The sequence below is a fragment of the Myotis nattereri genome, assembly GCF_964212035.1.
Source record: "Myotis nattereri genome assembly, chromosome: X".
Classification (NCBI taxonomy): domain Eukaryota; kingdom Metazoa; phylum Chordata; class Mammalia; order Chiroptera; family Vespertilionidae; genus Myotis; species Myotis nattereri.
The window spans coordinates 136,702,628-136,730,439 of record NC_138078.1 but is presented as its reverse complement, the minus strand read 5'-3'; the positions used below and the strand labels follow the sequence as shown (position 1 = coordinate 136,730,439).

General features: G+C 41.2%; 1 protein-coding gene across 1 annotated transcript in view; it reads right to left on the bottom strand.

Annotated features, from left to right (window-relative positions):
* TMEM185A (transmembrane protein 185A) overlaps positions 1 to 27,343 on the bottom strand; it is a 49,177-nt gene extending 21,834 nt beyond the window's left edge. Inside the window, exon 1 of the mRNA XM_081115236.1 lies at positions 27,266 to 27,343. Coding sequence (XP_080971362.1) covers positions 27,266 to 27,303 — 38 coding nt within the window. The 5' untranslated portion in view covers positions 27,304 to 27,343. The remainder of the gene's footprint in view (positions 1 to 27,265) is intronic.
* Between the last annotated feature and the right edge of the window lie 469 nt (positions 27,344 to 27,812).

The following is a 27,812-nucleotide window of genomic DNA, read 5'->3' as shown; positions in this document are numbered from 1 at the left end:
GCAGAATATTAAGATGTAATTTAAAATAACAAAAGCTCCGCACTGCTGCATTTTAAAGTAGGCTGCAGGTGGGACAGCATTTGCGCCTCGTGAATCAGACATAAAACTTTACTAAATTTACTAACTGTACCTGCTATAAGAAGCCAGTATCTTTGTAAGCAACTGAATCCTAATAAAGTAAAATTCTTCTAAAAAAAAGTTACTGAAGGCTTCCCATGATCCCTCCGTATATGCGAATAAGCCGAAGGGGAATGCTGTTTAAAAATATTATCTTAAATTTAATGAAAAGGAGAAATTTTAAAATTTTGAAATATTTTCCACTAATATTTATAGGATAATCTAATGATTTGCTGTTAAAATACCAAATTTGAAAATAAGTACAGTCACCATAAATGTGTAATGGCTTTGACTTGAAATACATGGCCTTGCGGCACTATCAGTCAACATCCAGGAAGTAACCCTGTAGGTTACTTAGTGTAAAAGAAAAAGATTTCTTTTTAAATTGAAGTTTTCCAAGTCTAACCCAGCAGGAGGAGGACAAGTCAGACAACAAACAGCCTGGAGACCACCTGGGGCATGGTAAAGAAGACTGTACAGAGAACGTCTTTCTTGCCATGCTAGCAGTAATCATCTGTACGATAATATTACCTAGGGCAAATGTGTAAATATTTCAGACTTATACTCTTGACCCTTCATGGGTAAGAACCCTTACGTGGGCCAATCCTTCCAGGAGGACCACAGGTGGGGCAAGGAAGCATATGGACAAGGTATTATTACACAGCTGTTGTCACCCTGCTTCCCTTTTGTATGACTCTCAATCAAGCCACTGCTCTTGTGTGTAAAATTAAAGAGAAGTTTTTGGCCAGCCTGGACCCCAAAGAACGGGGAAGAAACGGCTCTAGTACATGTATTATCTCTACTTGCTCTGGGGAAAGGTGCAGATAATATAAGTATGCTAAGGCACCCCCCCACCCCCCCACTAAGCCTTTACGTAAATGGTCTTATGTATGGAATCCCACTGAGGAAGAAGTTAATTGGCAAGACTGTTATAGTAATTATCCTACCACCAGCAAACTTAATAATTTTTTTTTCTCTATAGACTGGAGCCCTTATGGTTCTCTCTATAGTAACAACCGCACCCCTAAATGGAAAGGGGATGCATCCTATCTATATGTTAAAGAAAATCACTCCATCTCATGGAGGAGACTTTGTTGGGCCTCAATTACAACATGACAACTGGCCTCTACAAAGCACGCAATGGAAATTAGCTGCTGCGCTTGCACCTATACAATGGTATAGTTTCAATTATAGCTCAAATAGTTCCATTTTTGCTTTACGAGAAACTCTCAATAAGACAGTGTTTGCTACTGCCTGTGTGTTTGATCTGTTTGTGCTCCGATCAGGCCCATTCAGATGCATCTTAATGTTACAAGCCACCTCTATGAGGTGTCATGCACAGCTTGTACATTATCCCGTTGTATCAATTCTATTGTTCAAAAAAACTTCCTCATGATTTTAAAACAACCAGCTTTTGCTTGGGTTCCCACTAACTTAACTGAACCATGGGAATCTCATTAAACCTACGAACTATTGCATGATCTAGTAAAAAATCTTAAAAAGACAAAAAAGATTTTTTTGAATGTTAATTGCAGGAATCTTTGCCCTTGTAATGTTACTTACTTCTGTGGGCATTGCTGTTTCATCTATGGTACAGACTGTTCAGACCTCTCATTTCGTACAGCAGGCCAAAGAAAATGTAACTAAGAGCTTGTCTATACAAAAAGAAATTAACAGCCAGTTTAAAATTGAATTGCCATGGCCTAGAAAAAAGAATATCCCTACATGATATTATTCTACAATGTCATTATTGTACATTTATCCCAAACAAATTTACAAATGAATTTGAATGTTTTACATGAAGGGATTTATTCCTTTCCACTGTGTGGAGGGCCTCCTGGGGAAGGCACTTAAGCATTCTGTATTGACCTATCTTGACTTTTTTTGCCAAGAGGAATCCAATTGCCTACAGCTGTTACCTGAGCTCTCTGTTCAAGCTGGGATCATGAAAAGCTGGTACCGTGGATCTGTCTCTTGCCCAATGGCGTAAGCTGGGCCCTCTCTGGAGAAGAAACCTGGGTTCCCTATGATCAATGCCGGGGCCCCGCCAGCAGGCGAGGGGACCCAAAGGCAGTTGCTGGGCATGGAGGCCAGAGGGACATAGGCTATCAAGGAGACAGAACTGAACCTCACATCACCCTACTTGGCCCAGAGATAGCTGGTAGTCAACGACGGGTAAGATCCCACAGGGTGGGACGACCTAAGACAGGCACAGCTGGGGGCCAGTAGGAGAAAACTTGGGGTGCAACAAAGGTGGGGCACAGATCCTCACACCCCCCCAATGGTGCACGGGCTTGAACGGTGCACGGGCTTGAACACTCGGCCCTTCTGAGGAAGGTCTCCTGTCCCCATGGCTGCTTCTTGCTTCCCATGCCCAGCCCAGATCAGGAACCAAATAGAAGAGATTTGGTCCAGCTGAAATCAGTACCCAGAAAAACGGAGGCTTGGCTAACAGACCCTATGTCTAAATCTAGCCTAACAACAGGAATGCTCAGAGCCTTCACAAGGATGTAAAGTGATCCTTTCAATTAATATTTACAGTGTAAATTAAGATTATTGTTAAAATATTAAATTTGACAGCAAAATAGTTTTCAAATTAAATAAATTTGGCTAACTTGAAATAAGTAATTATTCAAAAAGTATTAACAAAAATGTTCATGGTAAACATGCTATAAACCTAAAGCATGTTCAGGTTCATTTTTTTTTGTATGCAAAAAATTAATATTTAAAGCTATCTAGACTGCATTATAAAATTTCCAAGAAGTCTCCTAATTAAAAAAAAAAGGGGGGGATAGTGGAAAAATATAGTGGAAGAATACCATGTAAGGAAATAGATCCTGTAACTAAATTACATTTAGAGGAAAAAAATTTTCTCGTTTATAATGCTAATAGTGAGACACCCAGAAAAACCACACATGAGGCCAGGGTAAGCCAGGGAAAGACCATGTTAAAGAAAAGACCCCAAGTAAGGTTTTTTTTTTCTTTAACCTTTGGTCGAGAGTATGTTTGTATATTTTCAGAGAACAGCTCCAAGACCATGTGGATTCCTGCAACAAGGGATCCCGGAGAGAAACTGACCAGATTGCTCCAGCCACAAAGACAGGAGAGACAGTTCAGAGATGGAGATGCTGACGACGCTTTGCCATGCTAGCAGTCAGCAGCTGTGCGTCGCTGCAGGTTGCCCAGGATCAAACCAGAGAGGATCGGACCTGCATTGCCACCATTTTTCCACCATCCAGAACTGAAATATCATTGCTGGCATGTACACATAAGGAACTGTCAGACACTGAAACTTGGACTCAGAACTGTTGGACATTGAAATTGGGACTTAAAACATCTTTTGTCCTTGAAATGTTATGCTTAAGTTTTAAAATGTTTTGGGTTACGGATTGGCATTGTTATTGTTTTAATAGCCAGAGTTTTGTTCTTGATGTGTAAGTTATAGTAGCTTAATAATAAAAAAAAGGGGGGGGGAGATGTGGGAAACTGATATAGGGTTAAGCCTCGGACTGACCTGCTGGCAAAGTCACAAACAAGCCCAGCTTAGAGGGCACAGTCCTCTTAGCATAATTAGGCTTGACCTTATAACACTCCCTAGATCTTATCTGGGAAGCTAAGGGGCTGAGGAAGTGCAGGAAGTATAACCATGGTGTAAACAAGTGAAACTCACAAGAAAAGTGTAACTTTGGTAACCACTACCTTGTTTACCCCTCACTATAAAAAGCTTGGTGAGGCCTGAGCACAGTGGAAGTCCTTCCTCTTGAGTTGGACTTGCCTGCCTGGTCCCCCAATATTCCCAAATTATTCTCGTGTCTTTTCTATTTCATTTGTTGTGCGGCTCCTCTTCCAGACCCGAACCCTGAGCCACGCAGGACGTGGAGGGGAACACTTACGACAGTTATACCAAGCAAACACTAACCAAAAGAAAGTTAGAGTGAACAACATTAATATCTGTTTTAGTCTTCTATTGCTGCTGTAACAAATTACCACAAACTTAGAAGCTTAAAATAATACAATTTTATTATCTCACAGTTGTGTATGTCAGAAGTCCAGACAGGCTTCATTGGTTTATCTGCTCAGAGTCTCATAAGGCTGAAACCAAGATGCCAGTTGGCTGGGCTCTTATCAGAGGACTCTGGGAAGGATCTCCTTCATTCAGGTTGTTGGCAATCTGGTTTCTTGTGGGTGTAGTACTGAGATCCAAGGTTCTTTGCTAGTTGTCAGGTGGGGGCCACTCTTGTATTCTAGAGGTCTCTCTCCCTCTGATTCCTGTACATAGGCCTTTACATCTTAAAACCAGCAGCATATCAAATCTTTCTCATGCTTGTCAGGCCAGCATGGCTCAGTAGGTGAGCATCAACCTATGAACCAGGAGGTCACGGTTCAATTCCTGGTCAGGGCACTTGCCCGGGTTGCTGGCTCAATCCCCAGTGCGAGGTATGCAGGAGGCAGCCAATCAATGATTCTCTCTCATCATTGATTTTTCTATCCCTCTGTCCCTATCCCTTTCTCTCTGAAATCAATAAGAATATTTTTTAAATAATCTTTCTCATGCTTGGAATTATTCTGATATTTCCTTCTGCCATATTGCTCCTGCTTCTTAAGAAAGTTCTTTGCTTTTAAGAGCTCATGTAACTAGACTGGGTCCACCTGAATAATCCATGGTACTATTCCTATCATAAAGTCTGTAACTGTGGTAGGCAGAGAATTCTAAAGATGTTCCCCAAGATTCCTGTCCTCTGGTTAGTCAATCAAACACAAATCTAGGTATACCATGAAGTAACTTTGCAGGTGGAAGTATGGTTACTAATCAGGTCATCAGTTCACCTTAAAATAGGGAGATTATTCTAGATTATCCAAGTGGGTCCAATGCAATTATATATATGTGCATTTAAGAGCAAAAGGCTGCATATAAGTAAGTCAGAGAGATGAGGCAGAAAGGTGAAGTCAGAGATTTCAAGCATGAGAAGGACTTGACCTGCCTTTGCTAGCTTTGAAGTCAGAGTAAGAGGTCCATGAGCCAAGGAATGCAAGCAGACTCTAGAAGCTGAGAATAAATCCTGGTTGACAGGTAGCAAGGAAATAGGTTCTTTAGCCCTTCAACCACAAAGAACTAAATTCTGACAATTTGAATGAGTCTGGAAACAGATCAATCCCCAGAGACTCCAGAAAGGAATATAGTAAGTCCTCAGTTAATGTTGATAGGTTCTGTGACTTTAAGTGAAAAGATATAAACAAAACCAATTTCACTATTGGCTGATATAAATAAGAGTGAAGTTCTCCCATTTCTTGATTTTACAAGGTCTAAATCAAGGTGTCAGAAGGGCTATAAGCAGAATATCCAACAGAGCCATGCTGTATCTGTAGTTTTTATAATTTTAAGACACTAAATCTGTGGTAATTTGTTCTGGAAGCAATATAAACTAATATTGCAAAACTAAATACATCTGCAAAATCCCCTTTGCCATGTAACAACATATTCATAGGTTCCAAGACTTAGGGCATGGATATCCTTGGGGGGGGGGAGGGAGACATTCTACCTACCACAACATAAGACAAGGCATATTTCTTAACAAGAAAAAGTACCAGAGACAAACAGGGACAGTGCATAATGATAAAGAGGTCAATTTTTCAAAGAGGATCTAACAACTGTAAGTATTTATGTACCTAATAACAAAACTTCAAAATACATGTAGAAAATATTAATATTTAAAATATTAAGGAGAATAAAAATATCCACAATTATTGGAAATTAATACTTCTCTCTCAATTGATAAAACACACAGAAAATTATTAAGGCTATACAAGATGGTAATAACACTATCAATCAATCTCATCTAATTTATATTGATAAGGCATTCCTTCCAATACCAGCAGAATACAAATTCCTTTCAAGTATACATAGAACATTCACCAAGACAGACTGAATTCTGGGCTATAAAACAAGCCTCTATGAAATTAAAGGGATTGAAATAAGACAAAGTAAACATCTAAACACAATAAAATTAAACTAAAAAATCAATATAAGATATGGAATATTTTCATAAAACTTGTAAATTAAACAACCCTCTTCTAACAATTCATAGGTGAAAGAAAAAAACACAAAGAAAATCTGAAAAATTCTGGACTAAATGAAAGTGAAAATACAATGTACCAAAATTTGTAAGAGACATCTAAAGCAACATTTAAAAAAAATTTGTAGCATTGAATGCTTACATTAGAAAAGATATCAAGTAAAAAATCTAAGATTCATTTTAAGAAACTAGAAAGAGAAGGAAATTTAAAAGAAGAAAACAGAAGGAAGGAAATGATAAATATAAGCACAGAAATTAATAAAATACAGTAAAAAGTCATTAGAGAAAAACTGATGAAACTAAACGCTGGCTCTTTTAAAAAATCAAGAAAATTGGTAAACCTATACCCAGAGGGACTAAGAAAAAAATAGTATACACAAATTACCAGTATCAGGAATGAAAGCAAAACATCACTACAAATCCTACAATTATAGAGATTAGAAGGGGATATTATGAACAACTTTATACAAGTAAATTTCTTGAAAGAAAGACATTATCAAAGTTCACACAAGAAGAAATAGATATTTTAATATCCCTATAACTATTAAAATAACTAAAATTATACTTAAAATTCTTCTAACAAAGAAAATGTCAGGCTCTGACAAAATCTACCAAACACATAAGGAAGAAGTAGCACCATTTTTTAACTAACTCTTGCAAAAATAGATAAGGAAGAAACATTTCACAATTTATTTTATGAGGCCAGCATTAGCCTGATACCAAAACCTGGCCAAGAAAGAAAATTACAAACCAGTATCCTTCATGAACACAGATGCAAAAACCTTTAAAATTAGCAAATTGAATCCATATACACACACACTAGAGGGCCAGTGCATGACATTTGTGCACTGGGAGGGGGGTATGGGGGTCCCTTAGCCCGACCTGCACCCTCTCCAATCTGGGAGCCCTCTCCAATCCGGGAGTTTCTGTCTGTCTTTTCAATCATATGAGCGAATTGTCTGAGACCCCAACTCAGTTTGGTTTGTTGCTCACAGAATAATAGAGGCTTTTTTTTTTTCTTTGCTTCATTGGTGGAGATTTCCCAGAAGTTTTAGGGTATCTTCCCTTTAATCTTTCCTAGACACTTTGATTTTACTTATGTCTCTCACCTTTGCTTTCCCTCCATCCCCCACCACAACAGTAACTTACTCCAGGCTCACTTTGCTCTAGTGCAGTGGTTCTCAACCTTCCTAATGCCGCGACCCTTTAATACAGTTCCTCATGTTGTAGTGACTACCTACCATAAAATTATTTTCGTTGCTACTTCATAACTGTAATTTTGCTAGTGTTATGAATCGTAATGTAAATATCTCATATGCTATATGTGTTTTCCGATGGTATTAGGCGACCCCTGTGAAAGGGTCGTTTGACCCCCAAAGGGGTCGCGACCCACAGGTTGAGAACCACTGCTCTAGTGTCTAAGACAGGGGTGGGCAAACTTTTTGACTCGAGGGCCACAATGGGTTCTTAAACTGGACTGGAGGGCCGGGACAAAAGCATGGATGGAGTGTTTGTGTGAACTAATATAAATTCAAAGTAAACATCATTACATAAAAGGGTACGGTCTTTTTTTTTTTAGTTTTATTCATTTCAAACGGGCCGGATCTGGCCCACGGGCCGTAGTTTGCCCACGGCTGGTCTAAGAGATCCGTCTGCCACCAGAACTACGATTCCCAACATACCTGGTGCTCCCCATGCTCTGGGCTTCTGCTTCCAGTCCTGGGGCTGCCACCAGAACTACTATTCCCAGAATTCCTGGTGCTCCCTGTGCTCTTGGTTTTCCCTTCCTGCTCTGTCACCATCCCATGGCCTCCCACTCCGCCAAGTCCTCCAAGGCTCCAGCTCTCCCTCTCTGCTCTCTCTCTGGTTGCTTGGGGAGCCAAGTTCCCCAAGCCGCTCCACTCTCCGCCCAGTGCCTGTGTATGCAAATCAACCTGCCATCTTTGTTGGTTTAATTTGCATACTCACTCCTAATTGGCTGGTGAGTGTAGCGGAGGGACGGTCAATTTACACACACACACACACACATCTACACTAATAAAAGATAAATATGGTAATTGGTGTACGACCGCTACCCTTCCCATTGGCTAATCAGGGCAATATGCAAATTAACTGTCAGCCAAGATGGCGGCCGGCAGCCAGGCAGCTTGAAACTAACATGAGGCTTGCTTGCTTCAGTGATGGAGGACTCCAACGTTCCCCGCCTGCCGCTGAAGGCCTCTGAGCCTGCAGTTTCAAACATTGTAACAAATACAGACGCTAAACAAAACTCCAGAAACCAGCTTTCAGCCGGCTGGGATCTCAGAGCTGGAGTTGATACAGAGTTTCGAGAACCGAAACAAACCAGAGACCTGCTTTCAGGAGCGGAGGCCTAAGAGCTGGAGCCTCAGAGCTAAAGCTGGCCCAGAATAAAATAAAAAAAAAGAAAAAAAGGAGCAGTTGGGAGCTTCAGTCCCAGCCTGAAAACAGCCCTCAGCCCCTCACCCAGACTGGCCAGGCACCCCAGTGGGGACCCCCACCCTGAAGGGTATGTGACCAGCTGCAAACAGCCATCATCCCCTCACCCAGGCTGGCCAGGCACCCCAGTGGGGACCCCCACCCTGATCCAGGACATCCTTCAGGGCAAACCAGCCGGCCCCCACCCGTGCACCAGGCCTCTATTCTATATAGTAAAAGGGTAATATGCCTCCCAGTACCGGGATCAGCAGAGCCGCGAGGTCTCCCGGCACCGGGATCAGCGTGACAGGGGGCAGCGCCCAAACCCCCTGATCGCCCTGTGGCTCTGTGTGTGACAAGGGGTGGGGCCACAACTTCCCTATCCAACCTGCTCTGTTCGTGACAGGGGAAGGTGCCCCAACCCCCTGATCGGCCCTGCTCTGTGGGTGATAGAGGGCAGCGCCCCAACCCCCCCACCCCCACGGGCCCTGCTCTGTGTGTGATGGGGTAGAGCCATAACCTCCCCATCGGCCCTGCCCTGAGTGTGACAGTGGCGGCACCCCAACCCCCTGATCGGCCCTGCTCTGTGGGTGATAGAGGGCGGCACCCCAACCCCCTGATCCGCCCTGCTCTGTGTGTGACAGGGGGTGGTGTGCCAACTCCCCAATTGGCCCTACCCTGAGCGTGACTGAGGGTGGCATCACAACCTCCCGATACGCCCTGCTCTGTGCATGACAGGGGGCGGCACCCCAACTCCCCAATTGGCCCTGCTCTGAGCCCAACCAGGGGCTGCACCTAAGGATTGGGCCTTCCCTCTGCCACCCGGGAGCAGGCCTAAGCCAGCAGGTCATTATCTCCCAAGGGGTCCCAGACTGCGAGAGGGCACAGGCCGGACTGAGGCACCCCCCCCACCAAGTGCACAAATTTTTGTGCACCGGGCCTCTAGTGATCGGCATTATGATCAAGTGTGGTTGCTGCCAGGATTGCAAGCTTGACTCAACATTTGAGATCAATTAATAAAATGTGTAGTATTAAAGAATGAAAAAGAAAAAAAAATACGATTATATCAATAGCCCTAGAAAAAGCATTTGACATAATTCACTACCCATTCAACTTAAAAGCTCTAAACAAATTAGGAGTAGAAGAATATCTATTTAAAAAACCCTAATACTTAATAGTGAAAGATAATACTTAATAGTGAAAGATAATACTTTCCCCCTAAGATTGTAAACAGGCAATTGTGTCCACTTCAATGCATCTATTCAATATTGTACTAGATGTCCTACCACAATGATAACACAAGAAAAAAGAAATAAAGGGAATAAAGATTTGAAAGGAAGGAGTACATTTGTTATTTGCAAAAAATACGACTGTATATGTAAAAATTCCCAAATCAGCTACTAAATCTAATAAGTGAACTAGGGAAAGTTTCAAAGTACAGAGTAAATGTACCAAAAATATTATTGCATTTTTATATGCTAGCAATAAGACATTGAATACTGAAACATTTAAACTATCATTTATTGCAACTTTCCTATAAATCTAAAACTATCCTAAAAATAAAATTTACAACATCAAAATATCAAATACTTATAGATAAATGTAACAAAATATGTGCAGGACTTGTACACTGAAACCTACCAAACACTACCAAGGAAAAATTAAATATCTAAATAAATGGAGAGATATACCACGTTTATAGATATAAATTTTCATTATTGTTAAGATTTACATCCTCTGTGTATTAGTTTCCTATGTTTGCTATAACAAATTACCACCAACATGATGGCTCAAAACAACACATATTTATTCTCTTATAGTTCAGAGGTCTAAAATAGGTTTCACTCAGTTACAACTAAGGGCCCCGATTCCTCCAGAGACTAGGGGAGAATCCATTCCTTGCTTTTCCCAGTTTCTAAAGCTTCATTACTTGTACTCCTTGGGCCCCTTCCTCCATTATCAAATCCAGCAGTGTAGCATTTTCAAATCTCTCTGTTTCCATCAAATTGCCTTCTCCTAATAGCATCTCCTTTTACCGCCTTTTTATATGGAAACCGATGAATACATTATGGTCCACCTGGATAATCCAGGATACTCTTCCAATAAGAGATCTTTAATTTAATCACATTCTGGCATATAAGGTAATTAGCACCTTTTTGCCAAAGAAGGTAATACTAGTATTCACAGGTTCCATGGATTAAGAAGTGGATATCTTTAAGGGCCATTATTTGCCTTGCACCACTCATCCAAGTACTCTACAGATTCAGTGCAATCCCATTAAAAATTCCAGCAGTCTCTTTTCTAGAAATTGGCATACTGATTCTGAAAGTTACATGAAAATGCAAAGAACCTAGAATGGGCAAACAATTGTTAGAAAGAACAAAGTTGGAGAACCTATACTACATGCTTTCAAGGCTTATAAAACTACAATAATCAAGACAATGGTATTACACAGAGAACAGAATAGAGTCCAAAACAGACCTATACATACATGGCCAGTTAACTTTTGCCAGGGCAACTCAATGGAGAAAGAATTGTGTTTTAAAAAATACTACTGAATCAACTGGATAGATGGGAAAAATACACCTAGACCCTTAACCTCACAGCATATACAAAAATTTACATGAAATAGATCACAGACCTAAATGTAATCACCAAAACTACAAAATGTCTAGAAAACATAGGGGAAAAATAATTGCCACCTAGGATTAGGTAAAGATTTCTTAGATGGGATACAAAATTGGACTTCTTCAAAATTAAAAACTTTTATTCTCCAAAAGACACAATTTAAAAAATGACAAACCAAGCCACAAACTGTGAGAGCATATTCTGAAAACATATCTGACAAAGTACCTATATCCAGCATACGTAAAGAATTTTTATAACTAAAAAAACTGATTAAAAATAGCAGAAAAAATAAGAATAGATATTCCATCAAAAAGTTACATAAAAGGCATATAAGCACGTGAAAAGATACTCAGTATTTTCATATAGTAAGGAAATGCAAATTAAAACAACAATGAGATAAAACTACCTACTCACCACAATGGCTAAAATTAAAATAATTAATTATGACAATTGTTTCTAAGGATACAGAGCAACTGGAACCCTTCATATATTGCTGGTGGGAATGCAAAACAGTACAGCCACTTTAGAAAACACTTCTGCAGTTTCTTATATAATTAAGCGCATACTTACTCTATGACCCAGCAATCCCATGTCTAGGTATTTACTCAAGAAAAAGAAAAACAAATGTGCACACAAAGACTTGTATTCAAATGTTCAAAGCAGCTTTATTCATAATAGCCATTCGAAACAACCCAAATGTCCATAAACTGGTAAACAGTTAAACCATCTGTGGCATTAGTGTTCAATGGAACACTAATCAGTAGTAAAAACTAACAAACTAGGGATGCATGTAACAACATGGACAAACCTCAAATGCACTATGCTAAGCAAAATTACTTATACCGAAGACACAATATAATGTATGACTCCTTTTATTTGACATTCTGGAAAGGCAAACATACAGATACAAAACACAGATCAGTGTGGTTACCAGTGGCTGTGTTGGGGGAAAGATTGACTACAAAGGACATGAGGGAAGTATTTTCAGCAATAAAACTCTTCTATACCTTTGGGTGGTAGTTTTACAAGTGAATGGATTTATTAAAACTCATAGGACTGTGCACTAAAAATGGATAAATTTTACTGCATGTAAAATTTACTTGGATAAACCTGGCATACCTATTGATCTACCTACACACACAAGCAACATCAACAGCTAACATTTACTAGATGTTTGTGGAATGTCAGGTACTGTGCTGTTTCTCATGCATTATCTCATTTAAGCCTCACAGCAACCCTATAAAGGAGACACTTTGACTATTTCCCTTTTACAGATGAAGAAAGCTTAGATGTTAACTTGTTCAAGCAGCTAGCAGCTCAGAGCTGGAATACAAATGAAGATCTATTTGACGCCAAAAGAGGGAGGGAGGGAGAGAGAGAGAGAGAGAGAGAGAGAGAGAGAAACATAGATGGGTTGTCTCCTCTAAGCTTGAGCAGACTGGGGATTTAACCTGCATCCTTTTGGTGTACTGATGATGCTCCAACCAATTGAACCACCCAGCCCAGGCTCCAAAATATTTTCAATTGAATACTATACACAACTAACTTTATACTGATAATTCAACATTTTTTGGAAAAGCATCCAGATAGATATACACTGTGGATGAATAGCGATCTCCAGCAGGGAAGATTAAGGACAGTCTTCACATTTTTTACGTATGATTGCTGATCTTTTTGCACAGTTCATGCACTGTGTATTACATATACTTTGTATTATGAAAAACACCATAAGGAATGTCAATTGGAAAAAAGGGGGTGTTGTAAGGAAAGGAGACCTACAAAACTCAACTCTGAAGCAAAACTGCAGTGATTTGGAGAAGTTGCTAACCATATATATATATCCTTTTTGTGTTGTGGTATTCTGCTCTACAATATCTGGATAATATGTACCTTATAAAGTGGTTTTGAATGTAAGATCATGAGTATGAAAAGTGTGTTGTGTAAATCGCTAAATGAGTAGTTCTCGAAATATTTTGTATCAGGATTCCTTTACAATCTTAAAAATTAATGAGGATCCCAAACAGCTTTGTTTTTGTGTTATACCTATCAAATTTTTAAACTGTTGTTTAAAAAACATTAATTAAAAATAAATAATAGCCCTGGATCAGTTGGTTGAGTGTAGTCCCATGCACCAAGAGGTCCTCAGTTCGATCCATGGTCAGGGCACATGCTGCACATGCCGGGTTGCGAGCTTGATCCCTAGTGGGGGTTGTGCTGGAGGCAGCAGGTCGATGTTTTTCTCTCTTCCTCTCCCTTCCTCTCTCTCTCTAAAAATCAATAAAAACATATTTGAAAATACAAAAAAGAATAAAAAGAATGTTTTAAAAATAAATAATAAATTCATATCTTAATACAAGTAAAATAATTTTAATTAAAAACTATTTTCCAAAATTGTTTTTATAGTTTTGCAATATTTTAAGTGTCTGGCTTCATAGAAGATTCCTAGATTCTAATATCAACATCTGCATTCATTCTGTTGCAATATGTTGTTTTTATTCAAGCATATGAAAAAAAAATCTGGCCTCACAGAGATAAGTAGTTAGAAAAGAACTAAATATTTTAATAGCTCTTTCAGATAATAGTAGATATTCTTCTTTGATAGAATACCAAAGCTGAAGCAGTGATAGTTTCTTGAAGGCTGACTGTAGTGTGGAATTTGAAACCCTATCAATGAGCTCCTGGAAAATACTGGTTCACTGAGTAATAAAGAACTTTCAAATGTTGACATATTCCACTATATAATAGTAAAAAATCATATTAGTTATTATCACAACCCACTTTATCAGAAATACTTTATGTATTGGGAGACTCTCAAGCTCATGATGGTGGATATAACATTTCAAATATTCTGATTTTCCCTTCAAAGCTCAAATTTTACCATTTGGATAAACACCATCAGTTGTTTTCCTTGACGTGACAGGTTCATTTGCATTTTTGAGTAAATTTCTGTAAAATACCCTAATACAAACAACTACAGTCCCAGATAAAAACGATGTTCCATGAAAATAGCAGCTTGCAACTTAGGTACACAAGTGTTTTTCCTTGAGTCAACTACTGTATTTCAGTATACAGCAGAGGGCCTTTATGTATTCTTTCTGTTTTGTCACATGGAATACGAAAACAATGTATATGCAAGGGCTAAGACTGAATGAGATTGGTATTTTTTTCTGTTTTGTCAAGAACATTCCTAAGTAAAGCTGCCCTTTTTTAAAAAACTGCAAGCACAATGGTGAATAATCCAGAGAGGACTTGTACAGTTTCCTCTCACCAGTGTGATTTGTGTTCAGGTGCCATCAGTTTACCGACCACTACTTTTGCACCATCAGTATAAATGTCAACCCAGAGATGGAGGCAAAGAATGTCTTAGTATTATTATGCAAATAACTGTGACATGCAGACCCCTGGAAAGGTTCTCAAGGGCCCCCAGGTGTCTGTGGAAAATAGCTTGATAACTGCTGCACTAGATGTATGTTACTTATGATTATTAATGCTCAAAGATGAAGGGAGGCTTTTACAAGCTGCTGCAAAGAAAAAAAGAGCTGCCACTGAAAGATGCCAAGTGAACGACTGCATCCCTAGACTTTGGAGAAGAAAGTGGGGACTCACAACTAATAAAAATGGAGTGCGTGCCACAAATAGAGAAATAACCAGTTGAGATGACTTTTTCTCTCTGAAAGTACAGGGGGAAATTCAAAATCTAGAAAATCAGAACCCATTTGTCAACCAAATTCAGCAATACATATCATTACCAGAAACAATGAACTTAAAAACAAACAATATTTAAAAGAAATACAGTGGAACCTCGGTTCAGGAACATAATTTGTTCCGGAAGGCTGTTCCCAGAAGCTATTTGTTAGAAAACTGAATCATTTTTCCCATTTGAAATAATGTAAATTGAATAATCCGTTCCCCACCTCTAGCTGATTCCCTATTTTAACCTTTCTTATATACATTAGATGTCTAATGCACTATTAAATCTATAAACAAACATTTCTTTTCTTAAATTTATGGAAACACCCCCTGATAGCCTTAAACAAATCACTTTCAGCACTGGGTGCAGCATCTTCCTCTTTCACATATCATTGCCTCAGAAATGCTGTCACCTGCCTATTGCTTTTCCTTTTGTCAAATCAACAACAGTTTTTCCACCTCTTCAATTGTCTGTGAACATTGTTTCTTTCATACTATTAGCAACATTAGCACTCTTAATGGCCTCTTTATGTTTTAAAATTGTGCTGATTTTCCATTTCACCAGCAACAAAAGAAAAAAAAAGAAACGAAAATATTCACAGCATGGTAAATGACTCACATTCTCTCCTCTGTTAGTGGCCTGAGAGACGCTTTTTGTCATGTTGATGTGTCAGCATTAAAGGGTTGTCAGGTCAGAACTGAAGTTTTGTTAGAAAAAACTAAGACATTTTTTCCATGAACAACTTGGTCGAGAACTGAACTGTTCGAGATGGGAGAGATTCGAGAACTGAGAACCAACCGTGGTTTGACTGTAAGTGAATATGCAGCTGGAAGTGGAGCCCTGGTGCTCTTTTCAGTGACTAGAACAGAAGTTGAGGGCTGGTGATGTCATTAACTCTCTTGTTCCCTGTGGCTCCATTCTATTTTTCTTTCTGGGCACAAATCCCTATCCAGGCAATCCTATTTGACTTTACATAGAAACAAACCTCTCCCTTCATATTTTAGATTAAATCACTGTGAGATCCTAAAATTAAAATAAAAGAAATAAGTGATTTAGAACATCAATAAATGAAAGGAGAATGATAAACATAGGATTCATAAGTAAATTAGATAATATGTAAAGGTAAAATTTTTCTAAAGGAGTTTCAGACTTAAAAAAAAAAAAAAAAAGATGAGTTAGGGGGAGATAAACCCTGTAAGTTAAATTCATTATCTTTCCTAAAAGAGAGTTTTCTTTAATAGAAGAAAATAGTGGAAATAATAAAAATATAAGTACCAAAATGTGTAAGATGTTGTAAAAGAGATTATTATTTTTTGAGGTAGTCTAAAGCAGTGGTTCTCAACCTTGGCTGCACATTAGAATCACCTGGGAATCTTTTTAAAATCCTGATTTCTGGGCCTCATCCTCCGGAAATTCTGTTTCTTTGTTATGGGGTGGGGCCACACCATTAGTAACAAAGAAACTGAATTTCTGGAGGATGCGGCCCAGAAATGAGGATTTTAAAAAGGTTCCCAGGTGATTCTAATGTGCAGCCAAGGTTGAGAACCACTGGTCTAAAGGAAAAATAAGAGTTCTGGGCCTATTACATGAAAAATGAAAATTAGGAATGATACATAATGAAGTTACAAGAGGACAAATAGTAGTACAAAATATTACTCCCAATTCAAATACTAGGGCTGGAAAATAGAAATAGGGTGAATGTCCTTTTATTCGTTTTCTATTGCTGCCATACAAAATTGCCACCCACCTAGTGCCTTAAAAAGCACAAACTTATTATCTTTCCAGTTCTGGATATTAAAAATCTGAAATGGGTCTCACTGGGCTAAAATCAAGGCATCACCAGGGCTGTGATCCTTCCTGAGACTCTAGGAGAGAGTTTCCCTGTCTCAACTTGTAGAGGCTGCCTCATAGCCCCTTGGCTCATGGCCCTAGGCTCCAGTTTCAAAGCCAGCAGTGGAGAGTCCAGTTCTCCTCACACTGACTCACTCTGACCTACTCTTCTGCCTCCCCTTTCTCCATTTAAGACCTGTGATTATGGGTCCAACCAGATGATCCAGAATGATTTCCCTATTTTCAGGTAAGCTGATTAGCAACCTTAATTCCATCTGCTACCTTAGTTTCTCTCTGCCAGGTAACAGAACATACTTCCAGGTTCTAAGGATTATGATGAGGGAATATTTGGGGGGGGGGGGGAGCATGTCATTGCTCTGCCTACCACAGTCCAATAATAAGAAAGGTCACTTGCTGGATTAAAAAATAAAATCTAAATCTGTTGCATTTAAGAGTCACACTTGCAACCAATGTGAAATGTCAAACCAACTACAAGAAAAGAGATGACAAAGGTTCATCATGCCTGGGTAAGGAAAGAGAAGCAGTTTACTAGTACAGCAATTTAATAAATCAGATTTCAAAAAAAGAATTAAAATATAAAAATGATTAATAAGGAAAATCTAAGTAATAAAAAACTAACAACATGACCATAGAACAGCGGTTCTCAACCTGTGGGTCACGACCCCTTTGGTGGTCAAACCACCCTTTCACAAGGGTCGCCTAAGACCATCCTGCATATCATATATTTACATTATGATTCATAACAGTAGCAACATTACAGTTATGAAGTAGCAACGAAAATAATTTTATGGTTGGGTCACAACATGAGGAACTGTATTTAAAGGGCCAGAAGGTTGAGAACTACTGCCATAGAATATGAAAATAACCTGACAATTTTTATTTTAGAATATGCGGACATATTCTCATTTGGGCTTCTACATACTACTATTGTATCAAAATAGATAAAGTAGACAAAGTTCCTAAAGAAACTATGGACATGAACACTCAAGTAGATAAAAATAGCATGGTTCTATCGAGAGAATTAAGTAGCAGGACAAAAAAAAATGCTTTTTTTACATGCAGACAGATTTTTCCAGAAGGGGGTAAAGAATCATGGGGCACTGATACACAATAAACACAAATCTAATTTAAAATTAAAAAAAACTGTTGGAGTGCCTACAATGTGTGAGATATACAAAGATGATGAAAAAACAGTCTCTGCCCTGAAGATGCTCAAAGATTAATAGGAGCAGAGGGGGACTATCAATCAACAGTAACTATATATACCATGGTAAAGACATGGAAGTTTAACTTCCCTGGGAGAGCTGTGAAAGGAGGTGGGATTGGGTCAGTAGGTTGGGGAGAGGGAATTCTAGGCAAAGGGATAAGATTTTTTAAAGTAGGAGACAGTCTTTTGTATCCAGGAGACTGGAACACATGGAGTACATTCTGTGAATTTTGTGGGGTAGGGTGCTGGAGAGGCAGGAGAAAAGGCACCTGAGGAAATAAGGGAAAGGCAGGCTGGGATAAGAAGGTAGGGGAATTAAATAACAAGGTAAACTCCTTTGAATTTATTAATGGGCAATAGAAAGCCACTGAAGATTTTCTGGGAAGAAGGGTGACAGAAGGTATAGAAGAGTGTGCAAGCTAGACTGTAATTGGTAGAGATCGTGAGGCAGAAATTCTATGCAATTCATAATAAACTGACAAAAACAGACTGAAAATGGTCTAACTACCTGGGTCTGTTAAGCAGTATAGTAGTGTTGAAGAGATTATTTGTGCAACTTCATTTGAACTTCAGGTTTCTCACAAGCAAAAGGCAGATAGATAATACAACCTCTACCAGGCAGTGCTAAGAAGGACTAAATAACTATCAGAAAGCATTTATTGCAGGGTTTGGTATCAAGCAGGTAATAGTCAATGAATGTTAGTTTCCTTCTTGAAGTAAGGACTAAATCAAGGATGAAATACAAAATTATCACAGAGTATTTAAAATACTGCTAAAACACAACTGAAATATCAAAATACTTGCTTGGACTGCTGCCAAAGCAAAACTCAGAGAAAATGTGTCCACTCAAAAGGTGTAAATGGAAGCAAAAAAAGAAAAGAAAAATGAGGCAAAGGAAAAACTAGTGAACTGAGTTTCTAAGAAATTTAGGGGTGAGGGGGAACACAAAGAAGCCAAAAAATAATAAAACTAAAAGTAGAAAGATAGATACAAAAATGGAATTAAGTTACACCAATAACTGGTTCTTTGGGGGGAAAAAAATAAACAAACTACACATTTGATTGAAAAAAACAATACAATCACCTTTAAAAAATCTTTATCCATTGATTTTAGAGAAAGAGAGATAGAAACATTGATATTGTTTTCTACCCATGCATGCATTCAGTGCTTGATTCCTGTATGTGCCCTGACCAGGGATAAAACCTGCAACACTGGCGTATGGGGACAATTCTCCAGCCAACTGAGCTACCCAGCCAGAACCAAGTTTTTAAAAAAATACTGCATACTAAATAGGAAATTACAAACCTGACAGGCAAGAAGAAAATAGGATACAGCAATAACACAGTGATAAGAAAATTTATTTTTTAAGAAAAAACCATGGTCAAAGCCAACACTACTCTGTGTTACTTTGCAAGAAACATTCAGACTAGAGAACAAGTATAAAATAAACTTTGCTTGGTTCTTCACAAACCAAAAAATGGAGGTTCCAATGGATATTCTGGCATTAACCACTATTTCCTAAATTTCACTTGTTCAATTACACCTTTAAAATAGATTTATTCCACTCTTCATCTGAATAAGTAATGATAGCATATGATCATTAGTAGTCTGACATGGATCAAACTACAAAGTTAGTATCCTCTCTAAAATCTATATGGAGCTTTGGCTTGAGGCTCAGATTCTCTCTCCACTTTGTGGGGAGGGGAAAGGAATTGAGAGAGGGAGAGAAGAAGGGAGGGAATATACCTAGTAAAGAGATGACTCTATGAGTGTAAATGTTCTAAGTATCTGTTTTCTGCAAATCAAAAGAATGCAGCTGAACTCTTTTTAGACCCTTCCATTTTCTCCAGTGAAAGCTGCTGGCTTAACTAGAACAGGCACACATGCACACACATGAATGCTCTGGGTGACATATCCCTGTGGGTGCTTCTATGTCTAACACTTCAGACAATGACCCCAACTGACGATCTGCTGACACTGTCCCAAACACTGAGCATAATCTTACTAACCAAATTTAATGTCTTTTAGTGGCAATTTTAACTGGTTTTATTAAGATAAAAATGTTTAAGAACATCTAACCAATAGATATAAGGAAGCACAAAAGCCAAATAAAAACAAATCACTTTTAAAGAGGACTGTAAGGAGCCCAGGACTGCACAAAACTGTGTGGTCGTGGGTGGAACAACCTGGGCCTAAGCCTGTCTCCTCATCAGGCTGCTCATATATCAATCAATATGTTAATATAAGGAAAGTGAAAGCCCTGGGCCAATAATCAATTTTACTTAGTTTAGTTGCTACACCTATCTATATAATGAAGAGGTAATATGCTAATTTGTCCATTACAGTGTCCCAGCCACGACCAGTCTGTGGGCAGGGCCAGGGGCAGGGACTTCTGCACCCAGCCCTAACGTCATGCTGCCTGTGTGCGTCCCCATTCAGCACTGGTATGACGCTGTGGGGTGGGGGAGGGGGCTGGACTTGACGGGGACCTCAGGCCATGCCCCCTGCCCGGGCTCTGGGTCCAGAGACCTCAGACTGTGTCCCCCGCCCCAGCACTGGGCCGGGGGGCCTCAGGCTGTGACCCCACCAGCAGGGCTTGACAGGGTACCTCAGGCCACACCTCTAGCCCAGTGGGTCTTGACGGGGGACCCCTGCCCTGGCTCCGGGCCGGGTGACCCAGACTGCGCCCCCTGCCCCAGCACCGGGCCCGGGAGACCTCAGGCTGTGCCCCCCACCCAGCAGGTCTTGACAGGGGACCTCAGGCTGAGCCCCTTGCATGGTGGGGCTTGATGGGGGACCTCAGGCCATGCCCCCCACCTCAACTCTGGGCCAGGAGACCTCAGACCGTGTCCCCCGCTCCAGCTGCAGGCCAGGGGACCTCAGGCTGTGCTCCTTGCCTGGTGGGGCTTGACAGTGGACCTCAGGCTGTACCCCTTGCCCGCCGGGGCTTGATGGGGACCTCAAGCGATGCTCCTTGACTGGCAGGGCTTGATGGGGGACCTCAGGCCGCACCCCCGCCCTGGAGCCGACCAGGAAACCTGAGGCTGTGCCCCCAGCCAGGAGGGGCTTGACGGGGGTGTGGCCAGCCGGGTCTAGGTCTCACCCAATGGGGGTGGGACCCGCTGGGTCTGGGTCTCGAGCATTTTTCGAAGCGCGTGAGGGTGGTGGGTGGGGACTTGACTCTAGGCCCCGCAGAGCGCCCCAGACTCTGACAGGAGGGAGAGTTTATATACATTTTACTAATTTTCTTTCATCTCTGACACTTCTATTATAGAAAAAGGGCAAATAGCAATATTAAAATATTTCTTCGCATTAATTCTCTTCTTTTAATGTGCATGAATTTCATGCACCGGGCCATTAGTTTTTTATAAAACAGAACAGCTGTAACAATCTCATTTAGCAATCATTTTTCTCACTGTTAGGTCTTAATATAACCAAGAGACTTTTCTCCCTATTAGGACACAGTACAAATCATCAGTTATAAAGACCCCATCTCCAGAGCTTAAGTCAAGGCTTTCATGTTAAATTCTGGTCACCTTGTATGGACATGAACTATAATCAGGCAAGGCAATTAGAAATCCCAAGCTCAATACTGGCAAGCTTAACCCCGGAGTCCTAGGAAACCATCTAAAACTCCTCCAACCCACTGTTTCTCCCCTACAACAAAGTCTCCAGTGGTATATGTCTATTTACACTTAACATCACTCATCAGTACATTTGTTGAATGCCTCAACATCCTGGCCTTCAAAGAACTCACAGCCAAGAAAAATATGTGTGTAATTGCCAAGTATAAGAAAAATATTTTTAAAACCAGAAATTATACATTCAAATGAGACTTGTCTCCTTTAAACAGTTCCCCTGGGATGCAATGCACTATTCCACTTCTTTGCTCAAACCATCTTTAGAGTGTGCCTCCTGGAATCACTTGAGAGCATGCAGTCTGTTCTTCTGAATATCTTCATTGCTGTCAAAACTTGACCAAGATGATATTCAATTTTCAGAAACAACCAAAAGTCAGAGTCAAGTTTAGTGAATAAGATGTGTGATCAAACTAGGTGGCATTATTTGAGTTCAAAACTATATATGATTACAGAACAATAAAACATTTCCTTATATGATTTGTAATCTGACTCCAAAGGAAATTTCAGATATGTAACAAGGAGTGTAAGCAATGGAATAGATATATGTACAGGGTGGGGCAAAAGTAGACTGACAGTTGTGAGTACATAAAAAAAGTTTATTCTTGTATCATTTGTTAACTAGAGACCCAGTGCATGAAATTCATGCACTGAGCGGGGGGGTCCCTCAGCCAAGTCTGCACCCTCTCGCAGTCCAGGAGCCCTTGGGGGATGTCCAACCAATGGCTTAGCCTGCTCCTGGTAGTCAGACATCCCTCTCACAGTCTGGAGCTCTCGCAGTCCGGGACCCCTCACTCCTTACCGCCTGCCTGCAGCGGAGGCTGGAGAGGCTCCTGCCACCACCATTGCATGTGGGAGCACACTGACCACCAGGGGGCAGCTCCTGTGTTGATCATCTGCCCCCTGGTGGGCAGTGCGCATCATAGCAACTGGTTGTTCCACCGTTTGGTCGATTTGCATATTAGCCTTTTATTATATAGGATTATTGTATTATTTCCCATATGAACTGTAAACTACTTTTGCCCCACTCTGTATATATTTCTCTTTTCCCTAAGTAGCTTCTTTGAAGGATGATACACATTTGGATGTGTAAACTCTGAATAAGGTTCCCTTTATTTAATTAGTTAACTCATAAACAGAAGGCTCCTTAGTATAATGGACATACTATGTCATGGGGTGGGGGAGACTGTCACTAAATTGGAGATTAGTATGGCATGCAGGAATAAGCACAACCTTCAGAAGTAGATCTACTTGTATTAGAATCCTGATTTGGCCCCTTATTGCCTGTGTGACTTTAGGGAAGTCACAAGATCTCTAAGACTACAAGGTTGTTGTAAAGATTCAAGATAATAGATACAAAATACTGACACTGTGCCTGGCATATGGTAGGTGCCCCATAAGTCACTGCTATTACTAATAATAACCTCAGTATAATCAAGAGACTTTTCTTACTACAGGTGCTTTGAGATGACAGAATGACAGGTAAACAGACATCTGGGTGGTGAGTAGTTCATTCACAGTACTGACATATACTTAGTGCTGTCTTTTAAAAAAATAATATGTGAATAATATTTTAAGTAATTGTTAACACTGTGTACAGCATTTTTAAATTACATGGCACATGTAACTAGCAGTATTCCCAGTACACTGACATTTCACCACTGTCTGAACATACCATGCCCTCCCATGAACCCGTGCCTTTGCATACTTTGTACCTTTCCTGCCCTCTGGGCTGACAAAACCCTATAATTATACCCTTCAAGATCGAGCTGTGGAACCTTCCCAGCATGCTCTAGACAGAATTAGTGGCTCTGTCCCTTGTGTTTTCACACATTTGGTTCCTGTCTCTGGAATGCCTCATCCTGTGTTGAACCAGAATTTCTCTCTCCATTTCTGCTTCTTTTAGGCTTGAGCATGGAGAGGGACTATGTCCCATTTCTTTTTGTACTTAGAGCACAGAGCACATGTCTTGGCACACAGCAGAAACTTGGGAGATATTTGAGTAATAAATGCTTTAAATATGAATCTTTTACAAATAGACTGTTAAAGGCGAGGTAGCTGCCTTTTATTAATAATTACCAGAAATCACATTTCATTTTTTCCTGACTTCAAATAAGAGACAAGATAACTTGGACTCCAGAATAACTTTATAAGTTGCAGCACATGGAAGTTTTTAAACACTACTGAACTCCTCAGTACTCCACACCCACTAGAGCAGGGTTCCTCAGCTTTTTTCTCAATCCAGCATACCTGTAGGATGCACCACTCTCTGTCAGGAGCTCACTGCAGACAACTCAGAATGCCTAGCAGAGTCCTCAGAGCCTTCAAGCACTGCCTGGCTACCAGGGCTAAAGGTCCTCCTCTGAGCCAGTGATTCCACCAAGACAGCAGAAAATCCCAGTGCTTCATGGGGAGGGCAGGGTGATAACTTAATGCCACCTACTTCCAGACCTCTACCTCTCAGGAACACCTTGGAGTCAGAGTTTGCCAATTCTGTATACTTCTAATAGTTTGCTAATTCAATGAATAAGCTCCTTAGCTGTTAGGAAGCCTCAAGCATGCAAGGAAGGACTTGGTGGGTCCAGTGAATCTGTTTCAGCAAGTCCTAACCTGTGTAACTAAGAAGTAGTTCATGACCAACCAGTTCTATGCCAGATGGAAACAGGCAGAGGGTCAGCAGTCTTATGCAACTGAGTGTTGACACTTGTGAATCATTCTCTATCACTGTAGTTTTTCAGAGTGTTGGCAATACAGTAGCGAATTCAGACTGGCCAAGATCAAAAGGTTAGAAAGGAGATCTGGAGCCATGGCCCATGAATTGGGACCACCAAACCATGATAGTGACTATTTCTGTGACACACATAATCCAAGAAACAAAGGCAGTCACATCCCTCCTTAGTGTCATCGCCTTTCCTGTCTCTGCAGTGGAATGGCTGCTTTCTAAAGGAGGGAAGAGGATGAGAGGAAAGAGAACCAGGCCACAGACCACCAGGAAAGCAGTGACTGAAAGAAGCATTTCTAGACTTCTCTCATAGGCTCTGGAGAGTAATTCGTTCGTTCATTCCACAAGTATTTATTGAGCCAGATACTATTGCAGGTATGCATGGTACCATAATGAATGGAGTCCTGGCCTTGGCCCTATGGAGCTTATAGGAGAGGACTATAGTAGGGGATAATTTAGTAGGGGAGACAGGCATTAATCAAATAAACACACAAATATAAGGGTACAAATAAGTACTACGATGGAGAAATACAGCATGCTACACAGATAGTACAAAATTGACTCAATGGACCTGGTCGGGAAAGTCAGAAGAGCTTTTAAGTGAGCTGAGATCTTAAGGATAAATAGGAGTTAACTAGGCCAGGAGGACAGGAGAAGAGAGAAGAGGGGAAAATCTCCAGCAAAGAGTACAGTATGTGCCAAAATCCTGGGGTGAGAAGGAGATGTTGAACTGGTTCTAAATTAGAGGCAAGGGAGCAAGGCAGCGGTGATAAAGTTTGAGGTCCTAGCACAAGATATCTCTTGTCTAAACACCTCAGGTTGCTTTCTAGTTGTCTGGAGGGCCCTACTCCTCATGGAACAAGACTAAAGAACAATGTCAAAAACTAGATGTGCCCACAAGACATGACACACCACCAGCTAAAAATATACATATCAGACTTGCTGATATTCCCTGGCCACTGTCTTAGCAGTCACCACTGTGGGGTAACACCATTCACTCCCATTGATTCAGGAAATTGGCACCCTATAAAAGATTTTTAAACTTTTCAAGTAGAATTAAAGTGTTGATAAATATGCTGATGATTACTACAAATCTGTTTAGATACCTAATCGTTCATTGTAATTTTCATATACCAATTTTTTTTTTTGAGGGGAGAAGATGCTAGTGGGGAAAAAATAGCTAAAGATAGTATCTGTGCAGCACTATTTTGCTTTGGCAACTCTGAAAGCCAGTTAGATTACTCCTCAAAGTTCTTTGTGGCTTCTGAATTATCTATCACCTTACAAAATATAGTCGAAGATCTTTCCATTTGTAAAGCACTTTGCGCTCAATCATTAATTTGGCCTCTCTATCCTGCTAAGAGATTATGGTCATTATACAGATAAAATGGACAGATAAATGAGTAGTCCAAGGACAAAAAACAATTCAGGTTTGACATATCTTACTACCCTCACCAAACAATGCAAACACACAAGGCCTGTCCAACTCCAGCACCAATCCTGAAACCCAGCCCTAACTCCTACAAGCAGCAGAGGAAGACACTGCAGTTTGTTTTCAGTAACCTGCTCTCAACAAGATCCTCTATGTAGAGTGCCTTCAGGCCAAAAAAATCATGACTACAGTGACTGGGACTTTGTCACTCCAGACCCAAATATGAACTCAGTAGTGCTCAAAGAGGAACAAAAGCACCTAGGAAGTCACAATGGCTCATAGCTTAAAATGTCTCTGTCCCTAAGGAGACTGCACTCTCAACACTCTCTATGTCTTTCTCCCTCCCACCTCAGACTTTCTTTCATTCCCCATAAGCGGCCCAGATAGTGGGCTCCCACGGTACAATACTGCACAGTGCTGTAAACCATCTATTTACATGCCCTTCTCCACCCCCAAGCTGGACCATCCCAGCATCTGAAGCACCTGGCATAAGACCTCGCATACAAAACGTTTATTGAGTGCATGGCTTCCAACCAGCAAATAAGGGAAATAAGCACAGCCTTCATAGAGTAGTGGACTTTAGAGATCAATTAGGTCAACTCCTTATTTTTCATGTGAGCAGAGAATTACCTAGTTACATATGGCCTTGTCTCCAATCCAGGTCTCATGGCCCCGTTTAGTTCCCTAATATTTCATAAGTGCCTACTATTTGTCAGACATGATGGGAGGTGCTAGGGATAGTGAGATGATCAGGAGATGGTCTCTGCTTTAGGGAGCTCATAGCCTGGGGGAGGGAACAGTTACAGAACATTTGGGCAAGTGCAAGGACAGATGCTTGATTCTTTAGCCAGTGTTCTCTCCATATTGTCCACTGTTATTCCCCCACTGGGAAATAGGACAGCAATATCTACTTCCTGCAAATAAACTTATAGTGAACGTATGAGAAAACCCGTATGGAAAACTGTAAGGTTCACCCCCAAAGGCATTATGTAAGGTATTGCCATACCCTGGCACCGACTCCAAGGATTCAACGTTTCAGATATCTGCCCCACAAAGAAGCAAACAAGGGAGGAATGGGCTTACCTCCAAGGAAACCTCAAAGGCTGAGAAGACCTGTGGGATAGGGGTGTGCGGGCAAGTGAAATGGCCCTTGTGAGGGGAATAGGGGGCAGGCAGAGGGGTGCGAAAAGCTGGAACTGAGAGGGGGACGTTGGGAGAGCAATAAGAGAGGGCACGCCAAGAAGACCGGGGTTCCTGGCCGGGAGAGTAGATTGTGCCACAGGCCAGAGGACTGAAGTCACCGGGCGCGGGAGGAGGAAGCGGGCCTGGGCCGAGACCAGCTGTTTTCCCAGAGAGTCTCTCGCACCGGCAGGGAAGCTCAGGCAGGCTCTCGGAGCTGCAGGTGCCCTGCCTCTCCCTGCAGCTTAGCGCCGGTGCGCCTCCCTAGAGCCGAACCCGCAGCGCCTCACCTCGGGTTGAAGTCCTGGAAGAGGCCCCTCAGGTTCATGGCGGAGAACTTCACCGCGGCGGCCTCCTCCTCCCCCCGCCCCCCCACGCAGCCTGCGCTTTACAACGGGTTCATGGTGCCCGCGCGCCAGCCGCGTCCCCGCTTCTGCCGCTGCCACCCTGAGAAACCAGAGCCACCGCCTCCTGCCCCTCCTTCCGGGATGCCGTACAGCAGTCGCGCATGCGCCCTAGGCCCCGCCCGTCGACCCTGTGAAGAGCCTGGCTCTTGAGCTATGCCAGTCCCTGACCCTTCCCCTTCCTGGCGGGCTGAGGAGACTTTGGGGTCTAGAGGCTGGTGGAGACCGGGGTCCTAGGGAGGGGCGAAGAGCCCAACGAGGACGCTGACTAGGTGCAGACTTGCGGGGAGGGAGCAGCCGCTTAGGAGGCCTGCAGTAAGGTCTTCCAGGACACCTGCCTTGACCCATGCTGCCTTCTGGACATTTCTGCTAGTGAGTACTGAGCCTCCTAGGGAAAGGGAAGAAGTGGCCAAAGGTGAGAAGTTGCATTTTG